This window comes from Portunus trituberculatus, chromosome 35 (genome assembly GCF_017591435.1).
Source record: "Portunus trituberculatus isolate SZX2019 chromosome 35, ASM1759143v1, whole genome shotgun sequence".
NCBI lineage: Eukaryota > Metazoa > Arthropoda > Malacostraca > Decapoda > Portunidae > Portunus > Portunus trituberculatus.
The window spans coordinates 19,357,275-19,383,937 of NC_059289.1; the positions used below are offsets into that span (position 1 = coordinate 19,357,275).

The following is a 26,663-nucleotide window of genomic DNA, read 5'->3' on the forward strand; positions in this document are numbered from 1 at the left end:
GCGTACAGAACATGCAGAGGGGAGGAGGGTGGGTATGTGTCATGTGAAACAGGTACGTGTGCAAAAATATTTTTTATACTTGAAAAATAATTTGTTGCACATCCCAGTTTCACATGACTAGGAAGATTCCCACATTAAAAGGTGGTGAGTGCATGTATAACCGAGACCCCAAAAAAACAAAAAAAAAAAATAATTGCCTCAGTACTTACATCCAGACTTGGAGCAAAGGAAGAGGAGCAAGGCAAGGCTAAGGCAGTGTGCTCTCCCCCACAAAGCTCTGGTGAAGCATAGCGAGGCATAGCATGCCACCTTAAGATAGTGTTCATGTCACAATACCACCTGCTGTGACTATCAGGCCGAGAGAAGAGGTGTCCCCATCTGAACGCTCGATGTCATGAAGATGTTTTGCAAAGACGGAAGGTGTCCTCCAAGAAGCTGCATTGAGAACAGCCTCCACTGATTTATTCCTCCATAAACTAAGGAAGGTGGCAATCCCTCAGATATCATGTGCTATAACTCTCAGAGGTATCAGTAGGTTCTCGGGCAGTGAGCGGTGGACCTGCAGAATAGTTTCTCTCAGGAGATAGGCCAAAGCATTCTTTGAAGGTGGTTTGGATTTGTCTGCAGGAGAGACAAAGAGGTTTCTAGGTCTTCTTGCCACATTCCCCATCCTTTCCCTAAAGATAAGCAGAGCCCAAACTGGGCACAGAAGGCATTCTTCATCATCAAGGCACACGGCCACTGCCAAATCTTTTATCCTAAATTCCCTAGGAAGAGGATTGCTGGATGTTTCTGTCTTTGCGACAATTTCTGGAAGATAAGACAGGATGATGTCTTTGCCTTGCTGAGTAAGCTTGTATGACAAGACTTGTAACTCACCAACCCTCTTAGCCGATGCTAGCGAGACAAGGAAAAGAGTCTTCTTCATAAGATCTCTGAACGAAGAGGCTCTGAGAGGTTTGAAGGGAGCCAGCAACAGTGCCTTTAGCACTACATCCAGGTTCCATGGTGGTGGTCTTACTACCCATTTTTGGAACTTGTGTTTCAAAGGATTTAATAAGGTTCTTCAAAACTGGGTCCTCTATCAGGTTGAAGCCCTTTAGGGAGAAAACACTATTCAGCATGGCTTTATAGCCTTTAATAGCTGAGACAGAAAGGTGACAAGACTCGTGTAAGTACAGGAGAAAGTCTGCAAGCTTCTGGCTGGAGGGGTAGGAGAGTGTTGTGACACCATTGCCAAAACCTCTTCCACTTATGTTGGTAAATCAAAGTAGTGGAAGGTCGTCTAGCCTTTGCCACTCTCCTAGAATATCCTCTGTACCAGAGAAGTCGCTCCATAGTCTCCACCCTACTAGCTGCAGCACGTGGAGATCGTGGTGAAACCTGTGGAAGTGAGGTTGACGTAGCAGGTCCTTCCTGATGGGGAGCTTCTTTGGTGTGTCGATGGAGAGTTCCACTAGATCCGTAAACCATTCCCTCTGAGGCCAGAATGGGGCCACTAGTGTAAGCTTGACTCCCTCTGAACCTGATGACATGGAAAGGGGGAAATGCATACAGTTCCTTGTGTTCCCAAGGAAAGAGAAAGGCATCCGTTGCTATCGCCATCGGGTCGGGAAATGGTGAGACGAAATTGGCTAGCCTGTCATTCATCCGTGTGGCAAACAGGTCCACCATCGGACAACCCCAGAGTCTCCACAGGTTGTCGCACACCTGCTGATGCATCCATTCTGTGGAAATAACCTGGTTCCTCCTGCTGGGGCAGTCCGCTACCAAGTTGTTCTCCCCTCTCATGAACTGAATATGAAGGGTCACTGCATTGTCCTCCGCCCACTGCAAAGTCAGTTGGACTTCGTGGTTGAGCTTTGCTGACCATGTCCCTCCTGCTTTCTGGACGTACGAGACAGCTGTGGTGTTGTCTGACAGGACTGCTACCGTTCGTCCTTGAAATACATCCTCGAATGCCTGAAGCCCAAGACGTATCGCTCTCAGCTACAGGAGAGTTATGTGCTCTTGTTGTTCGGGAGGTGACCAAACGTCACATGCCTCATCGTCCAGAATAGATGCTCCCAAGCCTTCTAATGAAGCATCTGTGAACAGAAGTAGTTCCGGGTTCCGCACCTCCAGTGACTGACCTTGAAGCAAGTTCACAGGGTCTGACCACCACTGAAGGTCGTCTAGAACCTCCCGAGACATAGGTACCTGATGGGAGCTGCTGTCCCTCCTCTCCCAGTGATTGGCAAGCTGAAACTCCTCATCCTACGTCGTCCTCCTGGAACTAGGTGTGATAGTGACGAGAGGTGGCCAAGAAGTACTAGCCATGCTTGTGCTGAGGGTTGTGGCTGAGTCTTGAAAACTCGTATAGACTCCAGCAAAATGAGAATCCGTCTTTGTGCTGGGAAAACCTTCAAAACTGTTGAATGGATGTCCATTCCTAAAAAGGTTATGACCTGTTTGGGTTCGAGATCTGACTTCTCCCAATTTATCCAGATATTGAGTGTGTCGCACAAATCTAGGAGCGTCTCCCTTGACCTCATTGCTCCCTTACTGGTGGTGGAGAGAAGTAACCAGTCGTCCAAGTAGCGGATCAAACGAATCCCTTGTTGGTGTAAATCCGCTGAAACCAGAGCCATCACTCTTGTGAAGACCTGAGGTGCCGTCAACAGTCTGAAGCAGAGAGTTCTGAACTGAAAAACTTGCCCCCACCAGGTGAATCTAAGGTACTTCCTGCTCCCCTGATGGATGGGAATCTGGAGGTAGGCATCCAGCAGGTCGACTGACAGCATCCAGCCCTCCTTTCAGATGGCCGACATCACGGATGCACTTGTTTCCATCTGGAATCTGGTTTTGCAGATGTACTGGTTGAGGGTGGAGAGATCAATAATGAGGCAAACCCACCTGTAAGTTTGGGCACCACGAAGACTCTGCTGTAGAACCCTAGGCCAGCGGTTGCCTGTTCTATCGCCCCTTTTGTATAAGGGATTGTATCTCCTGTTCTAAAGCCTTGCCTTTCACTGAGTTGGGAAAATAACTCCCAAATTGTATTGGGAACCTTGAAAGCGGAGGTTGACTGACAAAGGGAATGTGGTAATCGTCTCTGAGGACATCCACTACCCATGGTTCGGCTCCCTTCTCTTGCCACTTTTCCCAACTCTGTGAAAGGCATGCCGCTACCTGAGAGGTCAAGGGAACAGGCTCCTATTTTCGAAAACCCTTCTTGCCTTGGGCCGAAGAATTATGGTCCTTGTGTGGATGAGAAGACAAGACAGGACGTTCTGGCTTCTTAAAAGGATAGGCCTGCCTTCGTTGTTGCCTGTACCCAGACGTAGAGGGTTTAGTCGCCAGAGGTCTGACCAAGGGTGACTCGACTTGCTGAGGCCAAGGGCAAAAAAAAGAAAGTTAGAAAAAAGCCCACTTGAGCGCTGGCTCTCCATAGAGTAAAAAGTGCCAAAACCGTCAGCCAGAATTAGGGGAGCAAATGCCTCGATACCTCCCTCTTAAAAGAAGACAAGTTGTAGGAATTCAGAAATACAGATGCAGGGAGGGAGTTCCAGAGTTTACAAGTGAAAGAGATGAATGACTGAGCGTACTGGTTAACTCTTGCATTAGAGAGTTGGACAGAATAGGGATGAGAGGAAGAAGAAAGCCTTGTGCAGCGTGGCCACAGGAGGAGGGGAGGCATGCAGTTAGCAAGATCAGTAGAACAGTTACCATGAAAATAGCGATTAAATATAGAAAGGGATGCAACATTTCGGCGGTGAGAAAGAGACTGAAGACAGTTAATCAGAGGAGGGGAGTTGATGAGACGAAGAGCTTTTGATTCCACCCTATCAAGCAAAGCTGTGTGACTGGAACCCCCCCAAACATGCGAAGAGTACTCCATACAGGGTCGGATAAGGCCCTTATACAGAGTAAGCAGTTGGAGGTGCGAGAAAAACTGTTGGAGACGCCTCAGAACACCTAATTTCATAGAAGCTGTTTTAGCAAGAGATGAGATGTGAAGTTTCTAGTTAAGATTATGAGCAAAGGACAGACCGAGGATATTCATTGTGGAAGAGGGAGACAGATGAGTGTCATTGAAGAAGAGAGGATAGTTGTCTGGAAGGTTGTGTCGAGTTGATAGATGGAGGAATTGAGTTTTTGAGGCATTGAAAACTACTAGATTTTCTCTGCCCCAATCGGAAATCTTAGAAAGATCAGAAGTCAGGCATTCCATGGCGTCCCCGCGTGATCTGTTGATTTCCTGAAGGGTTGGACGTCTCTGAAAGAACGTGGAAAGATGTAGGGTGGTATCATCAGCGTAGGAGTGGATAGGGCAAGAAGTCTGAGTGCTGCAGCGGCAACTTCATTTAAGGATTTGGTAGAGAAGGCATCAGCATTCTTCCTAGCCTGGGTCACCTTGTCCTCCTCAAACAAGAAAGCTGAGTCCACTGCTGACTGCATGAGGATACGTTTATCCAAAATGGAGAATGAAGAGGGGAGATTCCTCAACACAGCTTGTCTCCTGAAGGTCAATAGGTTAGCCAAAACTGTAGTGGTCTCTTTTGAAGCAGTCTGCATAGCCTGTTGCATGCTAGAGACTGCTTGTGCCATCAAGGTATCCTTATTAGGTACAGAATCTCCCAGTTTAACCAGTCTTGAGACTGCCCCAAACATCCAGAACTGGAAGTTCTGCACTTCTCTTATGCCACGTACTGCTTCCTCTAAGTGGAGTAAGTTGGTGGCAGACATTTCTGGGCAGGAAGTGAGCGAGGGAAGGGTTAACCACAGAACCCTTTCCCTTTGAGTCATCACTGACCACATACCACTTTCTCTTTGGCCTGCGTATATAAGGTAGGGCAGCTGTGTTGCCATCGCGCAAGCGACCAGCAACCCACTGATCCACAAGGCAGGCTGAATTCGTCATGGGGCGCGACCAGCGAAAGGGTATGAAGGTGTGTCTCTCTTGCGGTAACACAGTCTTCCTTTCCCGGCCAAGGTGCGCGGTCGTGTCGTGTCTCACGAACACCTTTGGCCCTACCAAACTGGTCATAGATAAAGTTTGCCAGCTTTAAGAAGTCTGAGGGCTCACTCACCGTGTGTTGTTCCTCCTCTTCAGATGTTTGGTGTAGGTCTTCATGGGTGGCGTGCCAAGGGTCGCAAGTCTGATGCAAGGGGTCTGGATCATCATCCAAGCGACTGGCAGGAGGGTGTGGGCGCACCGACTCACCTATGTTGGGATGCCACGGAGCCATTGAACCCTGGGCAGCCCAGTTTCCTGCCTCCAAGGCTGGAATGGAAGGGTGGAATGGGTGGGCACTGATCATATGTTATGGCAGGAACCCATATGACAGTCAGCCGAAGCTTGCCCGTCTACCAAACAGTGAGGAGCGTGGGTAACTTGGACTGCCGCCACCTCAGCTGATCTTTCCCGTGCTGGCGGTGTGGCTGAAGCCTATCCGCCGTCGCAACGGGGCGGGTGAGGTTGCGTGGTAATATGGACCAGACTCGCAACGACACCTCTGTCACTAGATGAGCACTCAGCTCGTGAGCGCTTAATTCATCCTGTAAGATCCTTAGCCACTCTCTTGGCTTTCTTGGCGGGAGAAGATGCAATATTGTCTCCCAGACGGCTGTCGTTCTCACGAAACTTACCACCCAGTGAGATGTCAGTCGTGACCTGTACAGGAACACCGTCATGGCAGCTACCTGAACCCTGGAACCCTAAGCATTCAGCACTAGGGGAATGGGGAAGTCCTGTATAATCCACTGGCGACCGTCCCTCACTGACCGACCTGACTTGTCTCACCAGCGTGAGCTCTCTGTCGCCGGGGGTGGGTGGGGCGTCGGACGTGACCGCAGTCACCAGGGGGGGAGCTGCAACCGAAAGATAGTTAGGAACTGCCTCCTCAACTACCTCTTTAACAACCTCTCTGAGGGTGGTAGGCTTGTTAACACCAGCCATACCAAGAAAGTTAGTGAACTGAGACATCATATTCAGCATATGAGACATCTGTGTATGGAAATCCTGGGCAGGAGGCCCTACCTGAGAGGCTGACAGCCCTGGGTCCATGCTGGAAGGTGACGAAACCACAGAATCATCTAGAACTTCACCTCCTACCTCGGAATCCACAAACCTGGGGGAAGAGCATTACGAGTGTAATGCAGAAGAACGCTTCTTGCTATAAGACTTGCGTTTAGCCTCCAGTTGACGTTGGTGTTTGCAAGCCTTTAGCAGCGTCACGTTGTCCCACGTCTGACACTCCTCACACCTGTTGTCCAGAGCACAAACATGGCCCCTACACTTCACACAGAGATTGTGGGGATCCAGAGATGCACAACTTATCTGCCTGTTGCAATCCTTGCCCTTGCAAGTCCTGTGTGTACGCTGGGGGGGTGAAGGATCCACAGCCGGCCCATGACTGCCCAAAGTAGACATGCTGCACCAAAAGCCGGTTAGTAGGAGCGCAGGGTCAGAGGTCCAGTCCTCACGGACGCAGAAAAAGCAATGGAGAGGTTGCTGAGCAGGTAGTGGGGGTGGGTGGACGAAGGGGGTTATGAGGGCTTCCCATTTTTTATGAACCCTACCTCCTCTTCCTCCACTATGAGGAAGTTTTAGGGCGTTCTTATATATTCTGCGTCAGGGAAAGAGAGAGTCCACCTTTCTAGTCATTTGAAACAGGGGTGGGTAACAAATATATACAGGCAACCCTCGTTTAACGAAGGTTCACACAACGAAATTTCGCTACAACGAAGGTTTCATTTTACTACCATCTGCTCGTTTAACGAACACCAAACTCGCTTTAACGAAGTTTTATCCAGGGAATTTTTTTCCAAATCTGAAAGCCCCACCATATCACGCAAGCTGACAGGCTTTTGAATACACCAGGAGCTGCTGGTACTAAGGCTTGTCTCAGGAAAAATCCTGGGATCCCTATAGAATATAGATCAAGATCAAGATCAAGTCTCTCGTGGACAACACGCGCAACATTCACTCCCCAGTCAAAACATAACAGCGTCAGCAGCAGCTTGTCTTCCCTAGCTCAACTTACCACCAAAATGCCCTGCAATTGGTCTAGTGTTCGTAAGAAGACCAGGAAGTCTCTTACTCTCCAAATGAAGCTAGATATTATTCACAGACACAAGAGGCCAGAAAACTATAGCAGTGCTGGCCTCTATCTTGACTCCATATTATACTGTCTCTATTTTCAAGTCAGCAGACTCTATTAAGAAGGCTGGTGAGACCGTATCTTCCTTGCAAGCTAAATGAACCACCTGAACTCGTGACTCTACTATGGATAAAATGGAAAGCCTTGTGGAAATGTGGTACATAAGATTTGTATGCAGTACAATGATGCGCACTTTGTTTACATTCCACAAGTTGCCGGTTAGTGTCTTTCCCGTTTCACTCTTCCTCCCTTCATAAAGTTAAGATCATCAACATTATAAAGTTACATACATACATACATACATTAGTGCACATTATAATGACTTAAATTAAACTACCTAAATGTTTAACTTCATAATTTTTACTTTCATTAAACCTTTTACTGTACTATGATGCACTCTCACTTTGCTTACTCTCAATGGAAGTTCAAATCAGGGGTTAAACTTGTTATATCGGTTCGCTTAACGAAGTTTCGCTTAACGAAGTGTTTTTTAGGAACGTAACCCCTTCGTTAAACGGGGATTGCCTGTATATATATATATATATATATATATATATATATATATATATATATATATATATATATATATATATATATATCAGGGGCAGGCAACCTTTAGAGTGAGTGCCAGATGAGACTCTTGGAAGGAGGTCGCGGGCCGGAGTGAAAAACGAAATCTCAGACAAATGCATGGAATACTATAGTAATAAAAGAAAACGTATGCACACACGACTACTACTACAACTACTACTAATAATAATAATAATAATCATAATAATAATAATAATAATGAAATGTAAAGTAATTCAATAGTATAATTTATTCATTTAAAAACTTAAAATTTATTAGAGTTTCTTCTCTACTTTTAGTGGGAGGTCCGCGGGCCGGATTGCATTAATAAAGCCTAGCAGGGTGGCGGGCTGGACGCTAAGCCTTCGGGCCGGATGTGGCCCGCGGGCGGAGGTTGCCCGCCTCTGATATATATATATATATATATATATATATATATATATATATATATATATATATATATATATATATATATATATATATATATATATATATATATATATATATATATATATATATATATATATATATATATATTTATATGAGGAAGAAATCAGGGATACCAGTAGGACTTCAATTCCTTCATTTATTCTCAACATTTCACCTTAACATGGAAGATGTCTTGAGGATCTACAAAATTTTTATAAACTAAATACACTTCTAAAATATTTTCTCTGGGAAACCCTGGAACTTCCTGCCTGCTGCTGTATTTCCATCTTTCTATGACTTGACTTCTTTAAAGAGGGAGGTTTCAAGACATTTATCCCACATTTTTGGATAACTTTTTTATTTTCTAAGGGAGTTGGTAATCAATAGAGCCTTTTCCCCCATTGGCCAGCTTCCCCTCTTCCATTAAAAAAAAATTAATTAAATAAAAAATAAATAAATAATCAACAAGCCTCAGCAAAGCTTCACATTTAACAATAGGCTTGGGAGCTTTACCTTCCCTTCTTCTCCTAGTTCAACTTGTACTTTGCTTCTAATATTTTTGTCAGTCCTTCTCCTACCACTCCGTGATGCACACACAGATCAATCCCCAAATATGGTTTTCTTCTCAATTTATTTCTATTTCTTGTGTGTCTTGTTATTGTAATTGTTATTTTCTTTTATTTTTCAGTGCATTGCAAGCCATTTGGTCTGTTTTACATTTTTTTTATCCTTTTAAATGTTTTTACAAAGTCAGTGTAAGACTTGTCTTTTTTATATGTGCACTTAGTTTATAAAAATTTTGTAGATCCTATGCTTTCCATGTCAAGGCTAAATATTGAGAATAAATGTAGAAATTGAAGTCCTGCTGGTATCCATGTTTTCCTACTTATCTACATGTTCTACTATCAACAACGTTTATTCATATATATATATATATATATATATATATATATATATATATATATATATATATATATATATATATATATATATATACAGGCAACCCCCGTTTAATGAAGATTCACACAACGAAATTTCGCCACAACGAAGGTTTCATTTTACTACCATCTGCTCGTTTAATGAACACCAAACTCACTTTAACGAAGTTTTATCCAGGTAATCTTTTCCAAGTTTGAAAGCCCCGCTGTATCACGCAAGCCGACAAGCTTTTGAATACACCAGGAGCTGCAAATACTAAGGCCTGCCTCAGGAGAAATCCTGGGACACCTGTAGAATCAAGATCAAGATCAAGATCAAGCCTCTCATGGACAACACACTCCCATGACAGCGTCAGCAGCAGCTCGTCTTCACTCACTCAACTTACCACCAAAATGCTCTGCAATGTGGCCTAGCGTTCCTAAGAAGACCAGGAAGTCTCTTACTCTCGAAGTGAAGCTGCATATTATTCACAGACACGAGAGAGGCGAGAAAACTATAGCATTGCTGGCCACCATCTTGACTCAATATACTGTCTCTACTATTTTCAAGTCAGCAGACTACTAAGAAGGCTGGTGAGACTGTATCTTCCTTGCAAGCTAAAAGAACCACAACTCGTGACTCTACAATGGATAAAATGGAAAGCCTTGTGGAAATATGGTACATAAGTTTTGTATGCGGTACAATGATGCGCCCTTTGTTTACATTCCACAGGTTGCCGGTTAGTGTTTTTCTCGTTTCACTCTCTCTCCCTTCATAAATTCAAGATCAACATTATAAAGTTACGTACATACATACATTAGTGTACATTATAATGACTTAAATTAAATTTAACTGCCTAAATGTTAAACTTCATAATTTTTACTTTCATTAAACCTTTCACTGTACTATGATGCACTCTCGCTTTGCTTACTCTCAATGGAAGTTCAAATCAGGGGTTAACCCCTTCACTACGGTGACGCCTATGTGGGCGTCATGAAGCCCCAGTAGCAAATACGGTGACGCTTACGTAGACGTCATATTTCTTTTCTGAACTTTCTTCAGTTCAGTTGTCCCGTATAGTGTGTTGGATACCAACTACACACGCCATATGCTGTCCTTGAAATCCTAGTGCTCTTCCCACCATCCTTGTCTCCACCAATCACTAAAGATAAGTTACATGCGTCCCGCCTTGTAACATTCGTGAAAACACACACACACACACACACACACACACACACACACACACACACACTCATTAACGGTTCAAGAGAAATATAACTTATTTTTGGAAATATACAAAACTGGGGTCAGGGAATATGTTCCGAAATATAGACCTAAAGAAGAAGGAAAGAAAGATTGGTTTAATGCAAGATGTGCTAGGGCAGGGCTACTCAACTATTATAAGCAAAGGTCCAGTTAGACAAGCTCCAATGTACGCATAGGTCCGGAAATTTTTATTACATGAAATATAAAAAAGAAAACAATCTCATAATTTTCCCTGAAAAAAAGACCCTGGCTGTTGTGGCGCCTTCCTTCAAATCACTCACTCACTCATTCATAACTTTCCTTGAAAAAAAGACATTGGCTGTTGCGGCGCCTTCCTTCAAATCACTCACTCACTCACTCATTCATAATTTTCCTCGAAAAAAAAAGACATTGGCTGTTGTGGCGCCTTCCTTCAAATCACTCACTCACTCACTCATTCATAACTTCCCTGAAAAAAAGACATTGACTGTTGTGGTGCCTTCCTTCAAATCACTCACTCACTCATAACTTTCCTCTTAGAAAAAAAATAAAATTTACAAATTCCTCTTCCCGTGTTCTTCCTTATCAGTCACACCCAACAAGTCCTGGCAAGATTCTTTCTTGCTTGCATCGTGATATAGATAAAAGTTATCCTCAGTGAACACTCCACTGCTCTCTTGGGCTGTCATGTTATTGGCAAGAACTATGACCTCTCAAAAAAAAATCTCAAAACTTTTAGAAACCTCTCAAGACTTTTTGAAAATGAAATTAAGAACTTAGAAATGAAAAAAAATCAACACTACAGCAAGGATTTCAAAGCTGTTGTGTTGATTTTTTGTCATTTTAAAAAGTCGTTTTTCTCAATTAAGCTTAGTGAGAAAAATTACACTTCTTGTTCCTTATCAACTCGCTGAATCTCGGTACTAATTTGGTGACGGCCAGTCGAATACAGTGGTGGAGGTGTTCACTGGTCATGCATGAGCGAAACTTGTTCTTCACAAAGTTCATGGTAGAGAAAGCAGACGCAAAATCGACGTACATGTGCCACATAATGAGAGCCAAAAGTATTTTATAACTTCCAGCCATGGCTGGTTGTGCTGCTCAACCAGCAATGAGCGCTGGCTGGTTGAGCAGCACACCCAACCCCATATTTTAAGCAGGCTAGCACACCCTGAATATACGCCCCTGCTACCAACGTACTCCTGAATTATTCCTGAACAAATGCAACTAAGATAAATTCAGACTTGTCCAGAACATCTCACGTCAAAGTTTACCCTTGCCTCGCCAGCCATGTATGTAAACAACAGAAGCCAGCTGATTTTTCTCATTTTCTGTTAATGCAAAAGCAATAACAGAAAATGTAATATCATAGGAAAACTATTCTAAATATATATAGTCATAGTCGACCAAAAAAAAAACTTGCAAGATACTTTCACCAGGACCTTCATGCTATTTAACTAGAATTTTCTCTTCCTGGGGTCTGAGGTCCAACTGCAACACTCAGAAGGTCCGGATCCGGACCGCGGTCCGCCAGTTGAGTACCCCTGTGCTAGGGCAAAGGAGAAACGAGATGGAGCATGGAAAAGGTGGAGAAGAAACAGAAATCCAGAAAATAAGGAAAACTTCAAAACAGCAAGAAATTAATATGCTAAGGTGAAAAAGGAAGAAGAAAGGAACTATGAAAAGGACATTGTCGAAAAATGTAAGGAACAACCAAAATTGTTCTACAGATTCATAAATGGAAAAATAAGATAAAAAGAAACAATAGAAAGGTTAACAGGAGAAAACGGAATGGTGGAAGACCCAAAAAGCATGGCAGAACTGTTAAATAGTAAATTTCATGAGGTCTTTACTGAGGAATCCAAATTTGAAAGACCACAGGGTAATAGAGAGACTGTCTATATGAAAGAGATTAAAGTAACCAAGCTTGAAATAAAAAAGTTGATGACGAAATTGGATGAGGAAAAGGCAATGGGACCGGATGAAGTCTCAGGCAGAATACTGAAAGAATGTAGGGAAGAACTAGCAAGTCCAATATACATCATAAAATGCTCAATAGAAAATGGAACAGTGCCAGTGGAGTGGAAAAGAGCTGAGGTGGTTCCCATATATAAGAGCGGAAGGAAGGAAGAACCTTTAAATTACAGACCGGTATCACTAACTAGTGTAATATGCAAGATGTGTGAAAAGTAATAAAGAAGCAATGGATCGAGTTTCTTGAAGACAACAAAATATTATCAAATAGCCAATTTGGTTTTAGAAAAGGTCGGTCATGTGTGACAAATTTATTGAGTTTCTACTCTAGAATAGTTGATAAAGTACAAGAGAGAGAGGATGGGTTGACTGTATTTATTTAGATCTAAAAAGGCTTTTGATAAAGTGCCACATGAAAGATTACTATGGAAGTTAGAGGAGAAGGGTGGCTTAAAAGGAAGCACATTGAGATGGATGAAGAATTACTTAAGGGGAGAGAAATAAGGACGATAGTTAAAGATATGAAGTCCAAGTGGAGAACAGTAGACAGCGGAGTGCCACAGGGGTCAGTATTGGCAACAATACTTTTCTCGTATATATAAATGACATGCCAGAGGGAGTGAACAGCTACATAAATCTGTTTATGGATGATGCGAAACTATGCAGACTCATTAAACAAAAGAGGATTGTGAAATACTACAGGAAGACTTAAACAAGATCTGGAAATGGAGCAAAAATGGGAGATGGAATTCAATGTGGACAAAAGCCATGTCATGGAAATGGGAAAAAGTGAAAGACGACCAGTGGGAATCTATAAGATGGGAGATGGAGTAGAACTAGAAAAAGTAAAAAGGAAAAGGACTTGGGAGTGACAATGGAAGAAAATAATCAACCGTAAGCCATATTGATAGAATTTTCAGAGAGACGATAATTTGCTAAGGAATATTGGAGTAGCATTTCACTATATGGACAAGGAAATGATGAAGAAATTGATAAGTACTAAAATAAGACCTAGATTGGAATATGCAGGAGTTGTGTGGACTCCCCATAAAAGAAACATAAGAAAATTAGAGAGACTACAAAAATGGCTACAAGAATGGTTCCAGAATTTAAAGGGATGGCATATGAGGAGAGACTAAAGGCAATGGATCTACCAACCTTGGAGCAGAGAAGAGAGAGGGGATCTGATACAAGTTTATAAATTGATTAACGGAATGGATGAAGTGGATAATGAGAAACTGATCCTGAGAGAAGAATATGACTTTAGAAGCACAAGATCGCATAGTAAGAAACTAAGGAAGGGACGATGTCTGAGAGATGTTAAAAATTTAGTTTCCAAAGATGTGTTGAGACTTGGAACAGTTTGAGTGAGGAAGTGGTATCAGCAAAGAGTGTACATAGTTTTAAAGAAAAATTGGATAAGTGTAGATATGGAGATGGGACCACACGAGCATAAAGCCCAGGCCCTGTAAAACTACTAGGTAAATACAACTAGGTAAATACACACACACACACGGCCCAGTAGCTCAGTGGTTAGGGCGCTGGCTTCACAAGCCAGAGGACTTTCGATTCAAGGAGATATTTGGGTGTGTCTCCTTTCACGTATTGTTCACCTAGCAGTGAGTAGGTACGGGATGTAAGTCGAGGAGTTGTGACCTTGTTGTCCCGGTGTGTGGTGTGTGCCTGGTCTCAGGCCTATCCGAAGATCGGAAATAATGAGCTCTGAGCTCGTTCCATAGGGTAACGTCTGGCTGTCTCGTCAGAGACTGCAACAGATCAAACAGTGAATTACACACACACACACACACACACACACACACACACACTCATACACACACACACACACACACACGAGAGACACGGTCGAGGGCGAACGCACTGGCACAGTTCCGACGATCAGCTGATATTCACTACATACCTGTTGTATAGTATTTACAGTGGCCTGGGCAGGTAGTGTGGACTCATTTTTTTTCTTCTTCATGAAATCAAATATTAAGGAATGATGAGTGAAAAAGAGATTCCATCCAAATGCAGACATGAGAATAGAGAAGGGGCTGATGATGACTATGTTGGTGAAGGAGAACGCGTATTCGAAGGGTTTGATACGACGACTACTTCACTACTTAAGAGTGTGTTGAATATTGAATGTAAACTAAATAAACTGATAAAGGAGAAGATGGAAATGAAAGAGAATGAAGAACAGGAAAAGGAGTTTATAAGACTGAGAGAAAGGATAAGAAAAGTGGAAGAAAACGAAGCTAGGCTAAGAGCGGAAAACGAAGAACTAAAAAAGGAAGTAGCTAACTACAAAAAGCAGATGGAAGAAGGACTCGGTAAAGTCGAGAAAGAAAAGGAGAAGCTGAAAGATCTAGTAAACAAGGAAGAGGAAAGAGTGCAGAACATGATTAAAAAAGAAGTACAAGCATGGAGAGTCCAAGATAAGAAAGATAAGGCCAATTTTCAGGAGGTGATTCAAGAACAACTTAAAGAAAAAGAAAATATGACAAACAAAATGATAGGAGTCCTCAAGACAAAAGAAAATCTAGTTAGAGAAATTGCAGAAAAAAGAAGAGTGTAGTCGATTTGGAATAAAAGAAAAAATATAAAATATAGACCAAAAAGAGAAAAAGAAGAAATGAAATCAGTCAAAGATCTACTGAAGAATCTAAACGACGAAGATAGGCAGAACTTAGAAGAGGAAGTAGAAAAAATAAACAGAATGGGACCATATCAAGAAGGAAAAACGAGACCAATTAAAATACTACTAAAATCACAAGCAGCAACAGAAGAAATATTATTTAGAACAACAAAACTTAGAGAAACAGAAGGCTGCAAGGATATCTATATAAAGAAAAATAGAAATGAGGAGGAAAGGAAGAGATACAATGAACTCGCAGCAGCAGTAGGGGAGAAAAAAATAATGAAAGGTCAGAAGAGGAAAAAAAGGCATTTTTTTGGAGAATTCTAGGAGACAGGATAAGGAAATGGTATATAAACGAGAAGGAAGAAAAAAAAGTGGAACAAGTTTAACTAAAAATGATAAAGGCAAGAGACTAAAAATGATGTATACGAACATAGACGGGGGTTTTATCAAGTATATTAGAATTAAGAGATTACATAAAGAAAGAAAATCCAGATATTGTATGCCTGGCTGAAACAAAACTAAATGAGGCAATCAAAATAGACTTGGATAATAGGTATAATGTATGGAGAAGAGACAGAGTGGGTAAAAGGAGGAGTCATGATAATGTTAAGGAAGGAGATAGTGATCAACCAAATGGAATGTGGGGAAGGAAAAGCAGAAGTATTGTATGTTAAGATGCATATTAATAAAAAAAGAGTTAACAATCATTGTAACATATGTGCCACCAAAAACAAATTCATGGACCAATCAAGACTATAGAGACATGATAGATGACACAATAAGGAGTCTAACGAGAATCGTTAAAGAAAGGAAAAAAGTTATATTAGTAGGAGATTTCAACTGTAAAGAAGTGGACTGGGAAAATTATGAAAGTGATATGGGGGAAGAAGCCTGGGGAGAAAGATTCTTGAACCTAATGATAAACCAGAGAGTAAAGGAATGCACAAGATTCAGAGGAAACCATGAGCCGGCAAGATTGGACCTAATTTTTACAAGGGCTATACAAATGAATGATGATATAAGATATAAGTGCCCATTGGGAAAGAGTGACCATGTAATATTATAAATAGATATAGAAGAGGGAAAGGAAGATAGAGACGATTCATACAAAGGAGACCGATTAAACTACAGAAAGGCTGATATTGAGAATCTCAGGAACTATTTTAAAAATGTAAACTGGGAGGAGATGGAAAACTCAGAGACGATGCAAGAGAATATAACTTATTTTTGGAAATATATAAAACAGGAGTCAGGAATATGTCCCAAAATATAGACCTAAAGAAGAAAGAAAGAAAGATTGGTTTAATGCAAGGTGTGCTAGGGCAAAGGAGAAAAGAGATGGAGCATGGAAAAGGTGGAGAAGAAATAGAAATCCAACAAGTAAGGAAAACTTCAAGGCAGCGAGAAATGAATATGTTAAGGTGAGGAAGGAAGAGGAAAAGAACTTTGAAAAGGACATTGTCGAAAAATGTAAGGAGCAACCAAAATTGTTCTATAGATTCATAAATGGAAAAATTAGACAAAGAGAAACAATAGAAAGGTTAAAAGGAGAGAACGGATGGTGGAAGACCCAAAAGTATGGCAGAACTATTAAATAATAAATTCCAGGAGGTCTTTACTAAGGAATCCAAATTTGAAAGGCCACAGGGTAATAGAGAGACAGTCTATATGAAAGAGATTAAAGTAACCAAGCTTGAAATAAAAGAATTAATGAAGGAACTGGATGAAGACAAGGCAATGGGACCAGATGAAGTCTCAGGCAGAATACTGAAAGAATGTAGGAAGAACTAGCAAGTCCTATATACAACATCATAAAATGCTCAATAGAAAATGGAACAGTACCAGTAGAATGGAAAAGAGCTGAGGTGGTTCCCATATATAAGAGTGGAAGGAAGGAAGAACCTTTAAATTACAGACCGGTATCACTAACTAGTGTAATATGCAAGATGTGTGAAAGAATAATAAAGAAACAATGGATCGAGTTCCTTGAAGACAACAAATTAATATCAAATAGCCAATTTGGTTTTAGAAAAGACGGTCTTGTGTAACTAATTTATTGAGTTTCTATTCTAGAATAGTTGATAGAGTACAAGAGAGAGGGATGGGTTGACTGTATTTATTTGGATTTAAAAAGGCGTTTGACAAAGTGCCACATGCAAGATTACTATGGAAGTTAGAGGAGAAGGGTGGCTTAAAAGGAAGCACATTGAGATGGATAGAAAATTATTTGAGAGGGAGAGAAATAAGGACAGTAGAGTTAAAGATATGAAGTCCAAGTGGAGAGCAGTAGAAAGCGGAGTGCCACAGGGTCAGTATTGGCACCAATACTTTTCCTCATTTATATTAACGACATGCCAGAAGGAGTGAACAGCTACATAAATCTGTTTGCAGATGATACGAAACTGTGCAGAGTTATAAAGCAAAAAAAGGATTGTGAAATACTGCAAGAAGACCTAAATAAGATCTGGGAATGGAGTAAGAAGTGGAAATGGAATTCAATGTGAACAAAAGCCTGTCATGGAAATGGGAAAAAGTGAAAGACGACCCGTGGGAATCTATAAGATGGGAGATGGAGTAGAACTGGAGAAAGTAAAAAAGGAAAAGGACTTAGGAGTGACGATGGAAGAAAACAATCAACCAGTAAGCCATATTGATAGAATTTTTAGAGAAACATAATTTGCTAAGAAATATTGGAGTAGCATTTCACCACATGGACAAAGAAATGATGAAGAAATTGATAAGTACTTTAATAAGACCCAGATTGGAATATGCAGGAGTAGTGTGGACCCCTCATAAAAAGAAACACATAAGGAAATTGGAGACTACAAAAAATGGCTACAAGAATGGTTCCAGAATTTGAAGGGATGACATATGAGGAGAGACTAAATGCTATGGATCTACCAACCCTGGAACAAAGAAGGGAGAGAGGAGACCTGATACAAGTTTTTAAATTGATCAATGGAATGGACCAAGTGGATAATGAGAAACTGATCCTGAGAGAAGAATATGACATTCGAAGCACAAGATCGCATAGTAAAAAGCTGAGAAAAGGAAGATGTCTGAGAGATGTTAAAAATATAGTTTCCAAAGATGTATTGAGACGTGGAACAGTTTAAATGAAGAAGTAGTGTCTGCAACGAGTGTGCACACTTTTAAAGAAGATTGGATATGTGTAGATATGGAGACGGGGCCACACGAGCATAAAGCCCAGGCCCTGTAAAACTACAACTAGGTAAATACAACTAGGTAAATACACACAAATACAAAAACAACAAATTTTCTAATCTCTCTCTCTCTCTCTCCTTCGTTTCCTCTCCTTCCTCCCTCCCCTCTTCCTCTCGAAAGATAAGCTACATGCGTCCCGCTTGTGTCTAAAATATAAGCAAATGTCTTTCTCTCTCTCTCTCTCTCTTTTTCTCCGAAGAGAGAAGCGTCCACTTTCCTCTTCAAGGCGATATAGTAACTAAAAATAGCAGCATAATACACAAAGACGACAAGTATGACAAGCTTGCACAAGTTTCCAGGCTCAAGGGCACTACCACCCGTATATCATACAGGCGGGCTTTTTAACATCCGAAGGGGTTAAACTTAACAAGTTTCAACGAAGTGTTTTTTTAGAACGTAATTCGTTAAGCGGGGCTTACCTGTATATATATATATATATATATATATATATATATATATATATATATATATATATATATAGGCAACCCCCGCTTAACAAACGTTCACTCAATGAAATTTCACTACAACAAACGTTTCCTTTTACTACCATCTGCTCATATAACAAATACCAAACTCGCTTTAACGAAATATTATCCAGGTAATTTTTTCCAAGCTTGAAAGCCCCGTTGTATCACACAAGCCGACAGGCTTTTGAATACACCAGCACCTCTCGTGGAAAAAACACGCACCACTCACTTCCTTACCCTTCCCTACTCTTAATTCACAACAAAAACAAGGTCCAGCACCAGCTCATCATCTCACGCTCAACATGCCACCAACACGCCCTGCAACCAGTCCTGCAATGTCGCCTAGCGTTGCTAAGAAGAAAAAGGAAGTCTCTTACTCTCGAAGTGAAGCTGAATATTATTCACAGACACGAGAGGCAAGAAAACTAATAGCGTTGCTTGCCACCATCTTGGCTTCATCTACTGTCTCTACTACTTTCAAGTCAGCAGACTCTATTAACTCTTAAAGTACGAGGGATTGATTTACTTTCCGTCTGTTACAGCGGGAAAAAATCGCACCTGTCAAAAATGCTAAAAATATTTTTTCCCTTATACGAGCATATAACTTTGTGTTATTCGGAGTACAACGATGTAGTTTTCAACATGTTATGACCTCTGAGACCAAAGTTATTGCATATAAAAAAATTCATGGCAGAACCCACCACTAAGAAATACCCCCCACGCTCCGATAACACGGCGCTCTCTCTCTCTCTCTCTCTCTCTCTCTCTCTATCTATCTCTCTCTCCTTTCGGGCATTTGAATTTGATATAAAAGTAGGAACTTTTGCACTTTCATGTCATGAAAATGCAAACTCAGATATATGAAATGATGTGCAAAACAGGAAAAGAAAAAGTAACCACATATTACAAGTATTGTGGATTTCTACAATAACTGGAATCTGGCAACTCTTATAAGCAATAGGATTCACATGACTTGGCCAACAAGCACAGTCCTGTAGAGGCAACCATGGGTGACATACACCAGCGCATTGCTCGTAGGGAGTAAGTGAAGAAGTTTATGAACATTGCTGTGAGGGTTGGTCTCTGTCTCCCAGATCACTACAGTAGAATCTCAAATCTCAATCATAATTGGGACCAAAAATACTGATCGAGATTTGAAATATTGAGATGTAAAGTTAACTTCTTATAGAGAAAAATGTAATTGGGACCAAAGCTTTGGCAACTAACCTATATTAACTACATTAACCTTGAATCTGTGAATAATTTTTTTTTTGCCAATTGTCACTGATTTCTTCACTTCATCCTTCTTGCTTTTTAATGCACGGGGTTTGAATGTCTGGGGGAGGCCGCTGGTGACTGGTACACACTACACTCCACAAGTTGCCGCTAGGTGGGAGAGCAATCGAAACAATCGCATCGCCATGTGCGATACAATAAAATGAAAAATGTGGGACATAACATTCCAGTGGGTGCCCTCCCACTCAGGCATACGAGGCAACGAGGTTGTCGATGCTGCTGCCAAGATGGCCCTGATGGACTATAACATTACCCCGCTCACCCTGCCACTCTCCACCTCCAAATGCCTCATCGCCCACACCTGTCAGTCCATATGGAATGAATCCCTCACCCCTGTCTTACAAACCACCTCAATAGGCCAGTACCGCAGTGATTCTTCCCCGCAACCATGGGTTAGAAAAACGTCCCGCAAGCTGGACGTCGTCCTCACTCGTCTCCTCCGTGGCGACACACGACTCACCTCTCATCTCCACCGCATGAGCCTTGCCCCAGACCCGTACTGCCCTTGGTGCATCAGCATCCCTGAAACTATCAACCACTTCATGCTGGAGTGTCCGTGCTTCCACTCACATCGTGTGAGTGCCCCGGGAGTAACAACATTTGACTTGCCCACCCTGCTTGGGGCGACAGGCATCGACTCACCTGTGCCTTCCTCAACACAACTAACCAACTGCAATGCTTGTGAGAACACCACAGGCATCTCTCCAGGGCTCATAAGATCGTAACAGATTGTCGCAGCCCTTAACAACAACAAAATGAAAAATAGCAATCGAGATTCATGTAATTTGATCGAGATATATGAATCATGGGTTTTTGATGGTACAATCGAGATGTGAAGTATCGAGATGAGATTGATCGAGATTCGAGATTCTACTGTATCAGAATCACTACTGGAGTCTTCACTTTCTTCTGTCTCAATAAAAAAATCACTGTCTTCATTTTCATCACTGTCCTCAATGTCATTACAGAGTAACACTGACATAACATCACTTGGAGTACCGTTTCCTACCTACGGGTCACAGGGGTTGTCAGATGTCGCCACGAAATGGGAAAAGATTACCTATTGTGAGGGAACATATGTCTCAAGGTTCAAGGAGGCGAGCAAGAAAAGATATATATATATGTATATATATATATATATATATATATATATATATATATATATATATATATATATATATACAGTAAGGTCTCGGTTTACGTCAGAGTTACGTTCCTGAAACATGACGTAAGTCGATTTTGTACGTAACTCGAGTTTCCGTACATTTCAAAGCATATTATGGAGTTTTCAACCAATCATTGTTTATGGTCATTCAGGTAAGTTAAAGGTTATATTGTTATATTATTTACAAGTATGTCGGAATATGAAACACAAGCTTGTTTTTGTTGTTGATTAGGGCCACGAATGCGAAGGACTGCAGGTTGCAGAGAGGGATGGACGCCTGAGGCCGCCAGAAGGGTGAGCAGGTCGAATGTTGTGACGCCCAGGGTGGACAGCTGGGAGCGTAGTGCAGTGCGGTGGGAATAGAAGCGTGGGCAGCGGGGCAGGAAATGCAATAGGAAAGGGCAATAGGGATCAGCAGACAGGCGCAGACGGTGCAAGTCAGCTGCGAGTGTCGTGTGGCCCAGGCGAAGGCTCCAGAGTTGTTATTGTTGTGATGGGTGTGCGAGCCCTAAAGGTCGTCAACCTCCCCGTTGTCATGGTAACGGGCTTCCCATTTTCTTCTTCCCTCCCTCACACACAGCTGCTGCCTTCCTTCTCATGTCTTTTAATTATGTCCTCTTTTTTCTTGTATCGTAATGGTTTTCCTTTTCTTAACATCACTGCTGTCACTAAGAAGTTTTCTCTTTGGTGCCATTGAGCAAGATACTAAGAACTTGAGTCAGTAAACGCAGAAGTAGGATAACACTCTTGCCAGGGGCGACAGTGTGGTGGAAGTGATGCAGGGTGTTATTGTATTCAAGCGTGAGGCGGGCGGTGTGGCGGGCAACCACCAACAATAATAATGAATCCCGCACTTTACGATTTATAAATTTTCAATTTTTTTAATCTTAAATTGCCTTATAGTGGACTGGCGTAATTTGACGTAGTTTGACGTAACTCGAGACCGGCGTAACCTGGGACTTTACTGTATATATAAATATATATATATATATATATATATATATATATATATATATATATATATATAGATAGAGAGAGAGAGAGAGAGAGAGAGAGAGAGAGAGAGAGAGAGAGAGAGAGAGAGAGAGAGAGAGAGAGAGAGAGAAGGGAGCAAGGTTGGTGAATAGGCCAGTGAACTGTGATGTGTTAACAATGGAAAAATGGCTATCAAACAAGGGACGGCACCTATATGACCAGTTTAGAGTGCATCTAGTATAAGAGATAAGCATTTGGTCTCGAGGCCAATATGTTTGGCTATTTAAAGAATTATTTTTTCCCTCCCTCTTACCTGGACTGGCCAGGGCATTTGGATGCTTTCTTTGTCTTCATTGTGTGTTACTGGAAGGCTGACTGGGTAGTGTCTTTCCTTAACCAATTTGATGAACAACTCTGCAACACAAGATTACAAGGTGAATAACTTGCTTCGAAACTGAAAGGTTTAAGGAACTAATATTCTACAAGAGGTCAACTTAACAATGTCAGCAGTTTAAAATATAAATTTCCAAGAAAATTACTCACTTAATATTCTGTTACAAGCTTGAGAATGAAAACCTATGAACAAAAAATGAGAAAAATAAAAGCAAACTTCAATGGGCTTATTGAGCTACATCATCATTAATCTAGTCACCATTTTGTGAGAGAGAGAGAGAGAGAGAGAGAGAGAGAGAGAGAGAGAGAGAGAGAGAGAGAGAGAGAGAGAGAGAGAGAGAGAGAGAGAGAGAGAAACAACAGATGGAGTAATACTCTAGAAAGATATGCTGACCTGTTAGTTGTCTCTGAAGGTGCTAATGATGATCAGATAAGCAATATCAAAAACTATACACAAAAAATGTGTGGTTCCCTTGCTAAGCCACAAAACAGAAACCTTTGTACTGTTATATGAAATATATATATATATATATATATATATATATATATATATATATATATATATATATATATATATATATATACAGGTAAATCGATTTACGCGATAGATGTGTTCCAAGAGGCATCGCATATATCAAAATTCGCGTAAAATAAACATGTAATTCTCATAAGAAACATAACATAACATAACATAACATAAATAATAGGATAACAAAGGGCCACCAGGGCCCATCTAGGTTATCCTGTATCAGTCGCACAGCGACCTCGTCATCAGTACTTAAAGATACACTTACAAGTACACAATACATTATATACTAATTCTAAATATTTGGCCCATTAACAGGGCTAAGTCCTGCATCGAATTCCTCTACAATCTGTAATCCCCATACATGGGGATCATGTCTTGTTTAACTATAGTAAATTTCTTATAAAACTATCATGCAGCGCTATACATAATTATAAATCTAATAAATTTAAGTGCTTATCTAATCTGTTTTTAAACATTGTCAAACTAGTGCTATTTACAACCGTCTCTGGCAATGCATTCCAGAAGTCTACCACCCTATGACTAAAGAAATATTTTCTTATATCTAACCTGCAGCCTTGCTTTCTAATCTTCCTGCCATGATTTCTAGTCCTACTTCCCTCCTCTAAGGTAAAGAAAGATCTCACATCTATGTAGTTTGTATCTGAGAACATTTTAAATAACTCTATCATATCCTCTTATACATCTCCTCTCAAATGAAAACATGTTTAATGCCTTTAATCTATCTCTATACTCCAGGCGCTTCAAAGCTGGTATCATCCTAGTTGCTCTTCTCTGAACTGCTTCTAACATGTTGATATCCTGCCTATAGTGGGGTGACCAGGCCTGTATGCAATACTCTAAATGGGGCCTAACATAGGAATTATACAAGCTACGCACCACTTCCTTACTTTTATAACTAACATTTCTATTTATAAAACCCAGGATCCTATTTGCCCTATTTCTTGCTTCTAAACATTGCTTTGAAAATTTCATAGTCCTGTCTATCACTACTCCTAAATCCTTTCCTTCATCTACTGCCTCTAGCCAACATCCCTCCATCTCATAGTTAAAGTTTGTGTTGTCTTTACCTAAATGCATAACCTGACACTTTTTAGAATTAAACTCCATCTGCCACCTGTCTGCCCATGCTATCAGCCTGTCCAGGTCTCGTTGTATTCTGTAATTGTCCTTTTCACCCTGTACTGCACATGCTATCTTAGTATCATCTGCAAACTTTGATACTTTGCTACTAATTCCTATATCTAAATCGTTAATGTACACCAAGAAAAGAATAGATAATAGGGGGGATGCGGGATGTGGTCCAAAAAAATTCATACAAAATACTCTATTTATTTGGCTAAATTAACATATTTTTATTATTTACCATTCTAAATACTAGAAGTGTATTCAAAGTAAAGGGAAAAGCAAGAAATAATAAGAGAAAGCAAAATATAATAAGAGAAAATAACAAAACAAAGAATAAGTAAACACAACACTCACTGCGTCACTGCCTACACCACTCACACCACAATTAGTCAGGTATTGCTCTCCCTGCTGAATTACCTGAAACAGACAACCTTAGTATATCTAATAGGGGAATCAGTGACTTTTTAGGTGATGAACTACTCAACTATAGTGAGAGTCACTGCCATCATATTTTCCTTGTCTTAGTATATGGGCTTATAGCACACTTTCCAGTCATGTTTTCATCCATTTTATACTTTGGTTGGTGTTCCTTTTAGACTGGCGTGCTAGCCACTGTGGGGTTCCCTCCAAGGGAGACCAACCAGCTAAGATTCAACATCTGGGTGAAACTGCAAACTGAAAAAAAAAAATCCAAATCCAGGGATTTTTTTTTTTTTTTTAAATTTCCAGTTTCACCACATTCTCTTTTCTGGACAAAACTAATTTTTACTGGTAGATTTCGGCTTGCTTTTAATTAATTTACCACTTGTTTTTGGCGCAAATCACCCAGTTTTTTTTTTTTTATCACCCCCTTTAAACCTAACCCAACCCAACCCAACCTAACCTAACTGAATTCAAATTCATACCGCGAGCCTCAAGGCCACCGTGATTGGTTGAATAAATTATGATTTTTTTTCATTGGCCGCCGGTTCACTTTCAAACGGAAGTAACCAATCAGCGGAAACAATAGGTCAAACAAAACGAGTCACTAATGTTGGCCGGCACGGTAGCCGCTGCCCTGGGTCGAGCAGCTCTCGCGCCAATCTGCCTCTATTCTATTGACTCGGGAGTGAGATCACCAAAAATACGATTAAATCTTTTAAATTCGGTATCGCCATTACAAACAGGTTGCGCCTTATAAATATGGGATTCAAAATACTTGTAATGAGGAACTCTATCTCATGAGGTGGGTAAAAATCATCTAGTGGAATGTGGTAAAACACTGGGAATACCTTTTTTTTTTTCGGTCAGGAGTGCCCATTTCGGGCATTAAATTACAACCAATGATGCCTTCCTTAATAATGTCAGAATGACGTTTATCTCCATATTTACGTCATGATTTGATAAGGGAGAGGAATTGAATGAAGAGCCACGGCACTTACCAGCGTTAGTCAATGAGCCACTGGCAGTGTGGACTGTTAATGTGGTGCGTAACTAGCAAGGAGGCAAACACAGACCAGGAGCAGGACCAGTGCAGTTCACAACACACCACAAATCTTGCGGGTAATTGGATAAGCACCACAAGGCCACAGGCAGTTTAACAGCAGTATGATAGTACCTGTTTTTTGTTGTTAGTCTTAGGACCGCGAAGCTCTTTAGATCCTTCCGGGCCCAATGTACCAGTTTTACTCCGAGAGTCAACACTTAACAGCCCATGTCCCACGGGCCACGTGTGATCTTGATCTTGATCTTGATACTACAGGCGACTCGGGATCACTCCTGAGCCGGGCCTTTGGATCGGCACCTCCTGTAGATGACAAAAAAAGGCACACAGAAAAAAAGGAAAAAAAAAAAGAAGAAAAAGGAAACAGGGTCCTTTGCTCTAACCGTCTGTACATCTGGCACGCCACATTCTCTCCAGAAACTCCTTCACCGCCTCAATCTTCCTTTCATTCGTTTCTCTACTCAGTCCCAGCAGCACCACCATCCACTCCCTCCCTGTCTTTTCCACTCTTTCGTTCCTGTTATGCCCTAACTCAGTCAATACCACTTGCATCATCTCATACCTGTCTCTGGCATACTTTACACACTCCAGCATCACATGCTCCACCGTCTCGTCCTCTCCCGAGTCACACATCTGGCACACTTTGCTGCGGGACTCAGACCACCTGTAACTCCTTGCATTCACATCCATACACTGTGCCCTAGCTCTGAAGAGGAGATCACCACCCAGGCTTCCATCGTACCACCTCTCATACATCGGGGCCTCTTTCATCTTGTACCATTCCAGAGTAGTCTTTCGTTCCATCCCATTCCTCCACTCATTCAGTCCCATACTCTTCGCATCTCTGTCTATCTCACTCTTCCACTTCCTCGCATCCCATTCTGTTTCCACTCTGCCTCCTCTTGTCACGACCCATTCCAGCTCATTCTGATTCACTTCAGCCATTCTCACTGCCCACCCAACCTGTAGACCATTCCTCTCTGTCATTCTCATACACCTTTTCCTCCATTTGTTTCCACTTTCACTCCACAGATACACCTTCCTTGCTATTTTTGCATC

The 26,663-nt window shown here is 41.4% G+C and overlaps 1 protein-coding gene across 3 annotated transcripts in view; it reads right to left on the reverse strand.

The window, feature by feature from the left end:
* LOC123513288 (RNA-binding protein 34-like) overlaps positions 1-25,874 on the reverse strand; it is a 95,807-nt gene extending 69,933 nt beyond the window's left edge. Inside the window, exons 1-2 of one of the 3 annotated variants that reach the window (XM_045270365.1) lie at positions 25,719-25,874; positions 22,367-22,467 (exon numbers count right to left, since the gene is read on the reverse strand). In XM_045270365.1, the coding sequence (XP_045126300.1) occupies positions 22,367-22,407 (41 nt within the window). In that variant the 5' untranslated portion in view covers positions 22,408-22,467; positions 25,719-25,874. Of the gene's footprint in view, positions 1-5,072; positions 5,210-22,366; positions 22,468-25,542 lie in introns of those variants that run through there. The other 2 variants (XM_045270366.1, XM_045270364.1) reach the window with 2 other exon arrangements.
* Positions 25,875-26,663: the final 789 nt, after the last annotated feature.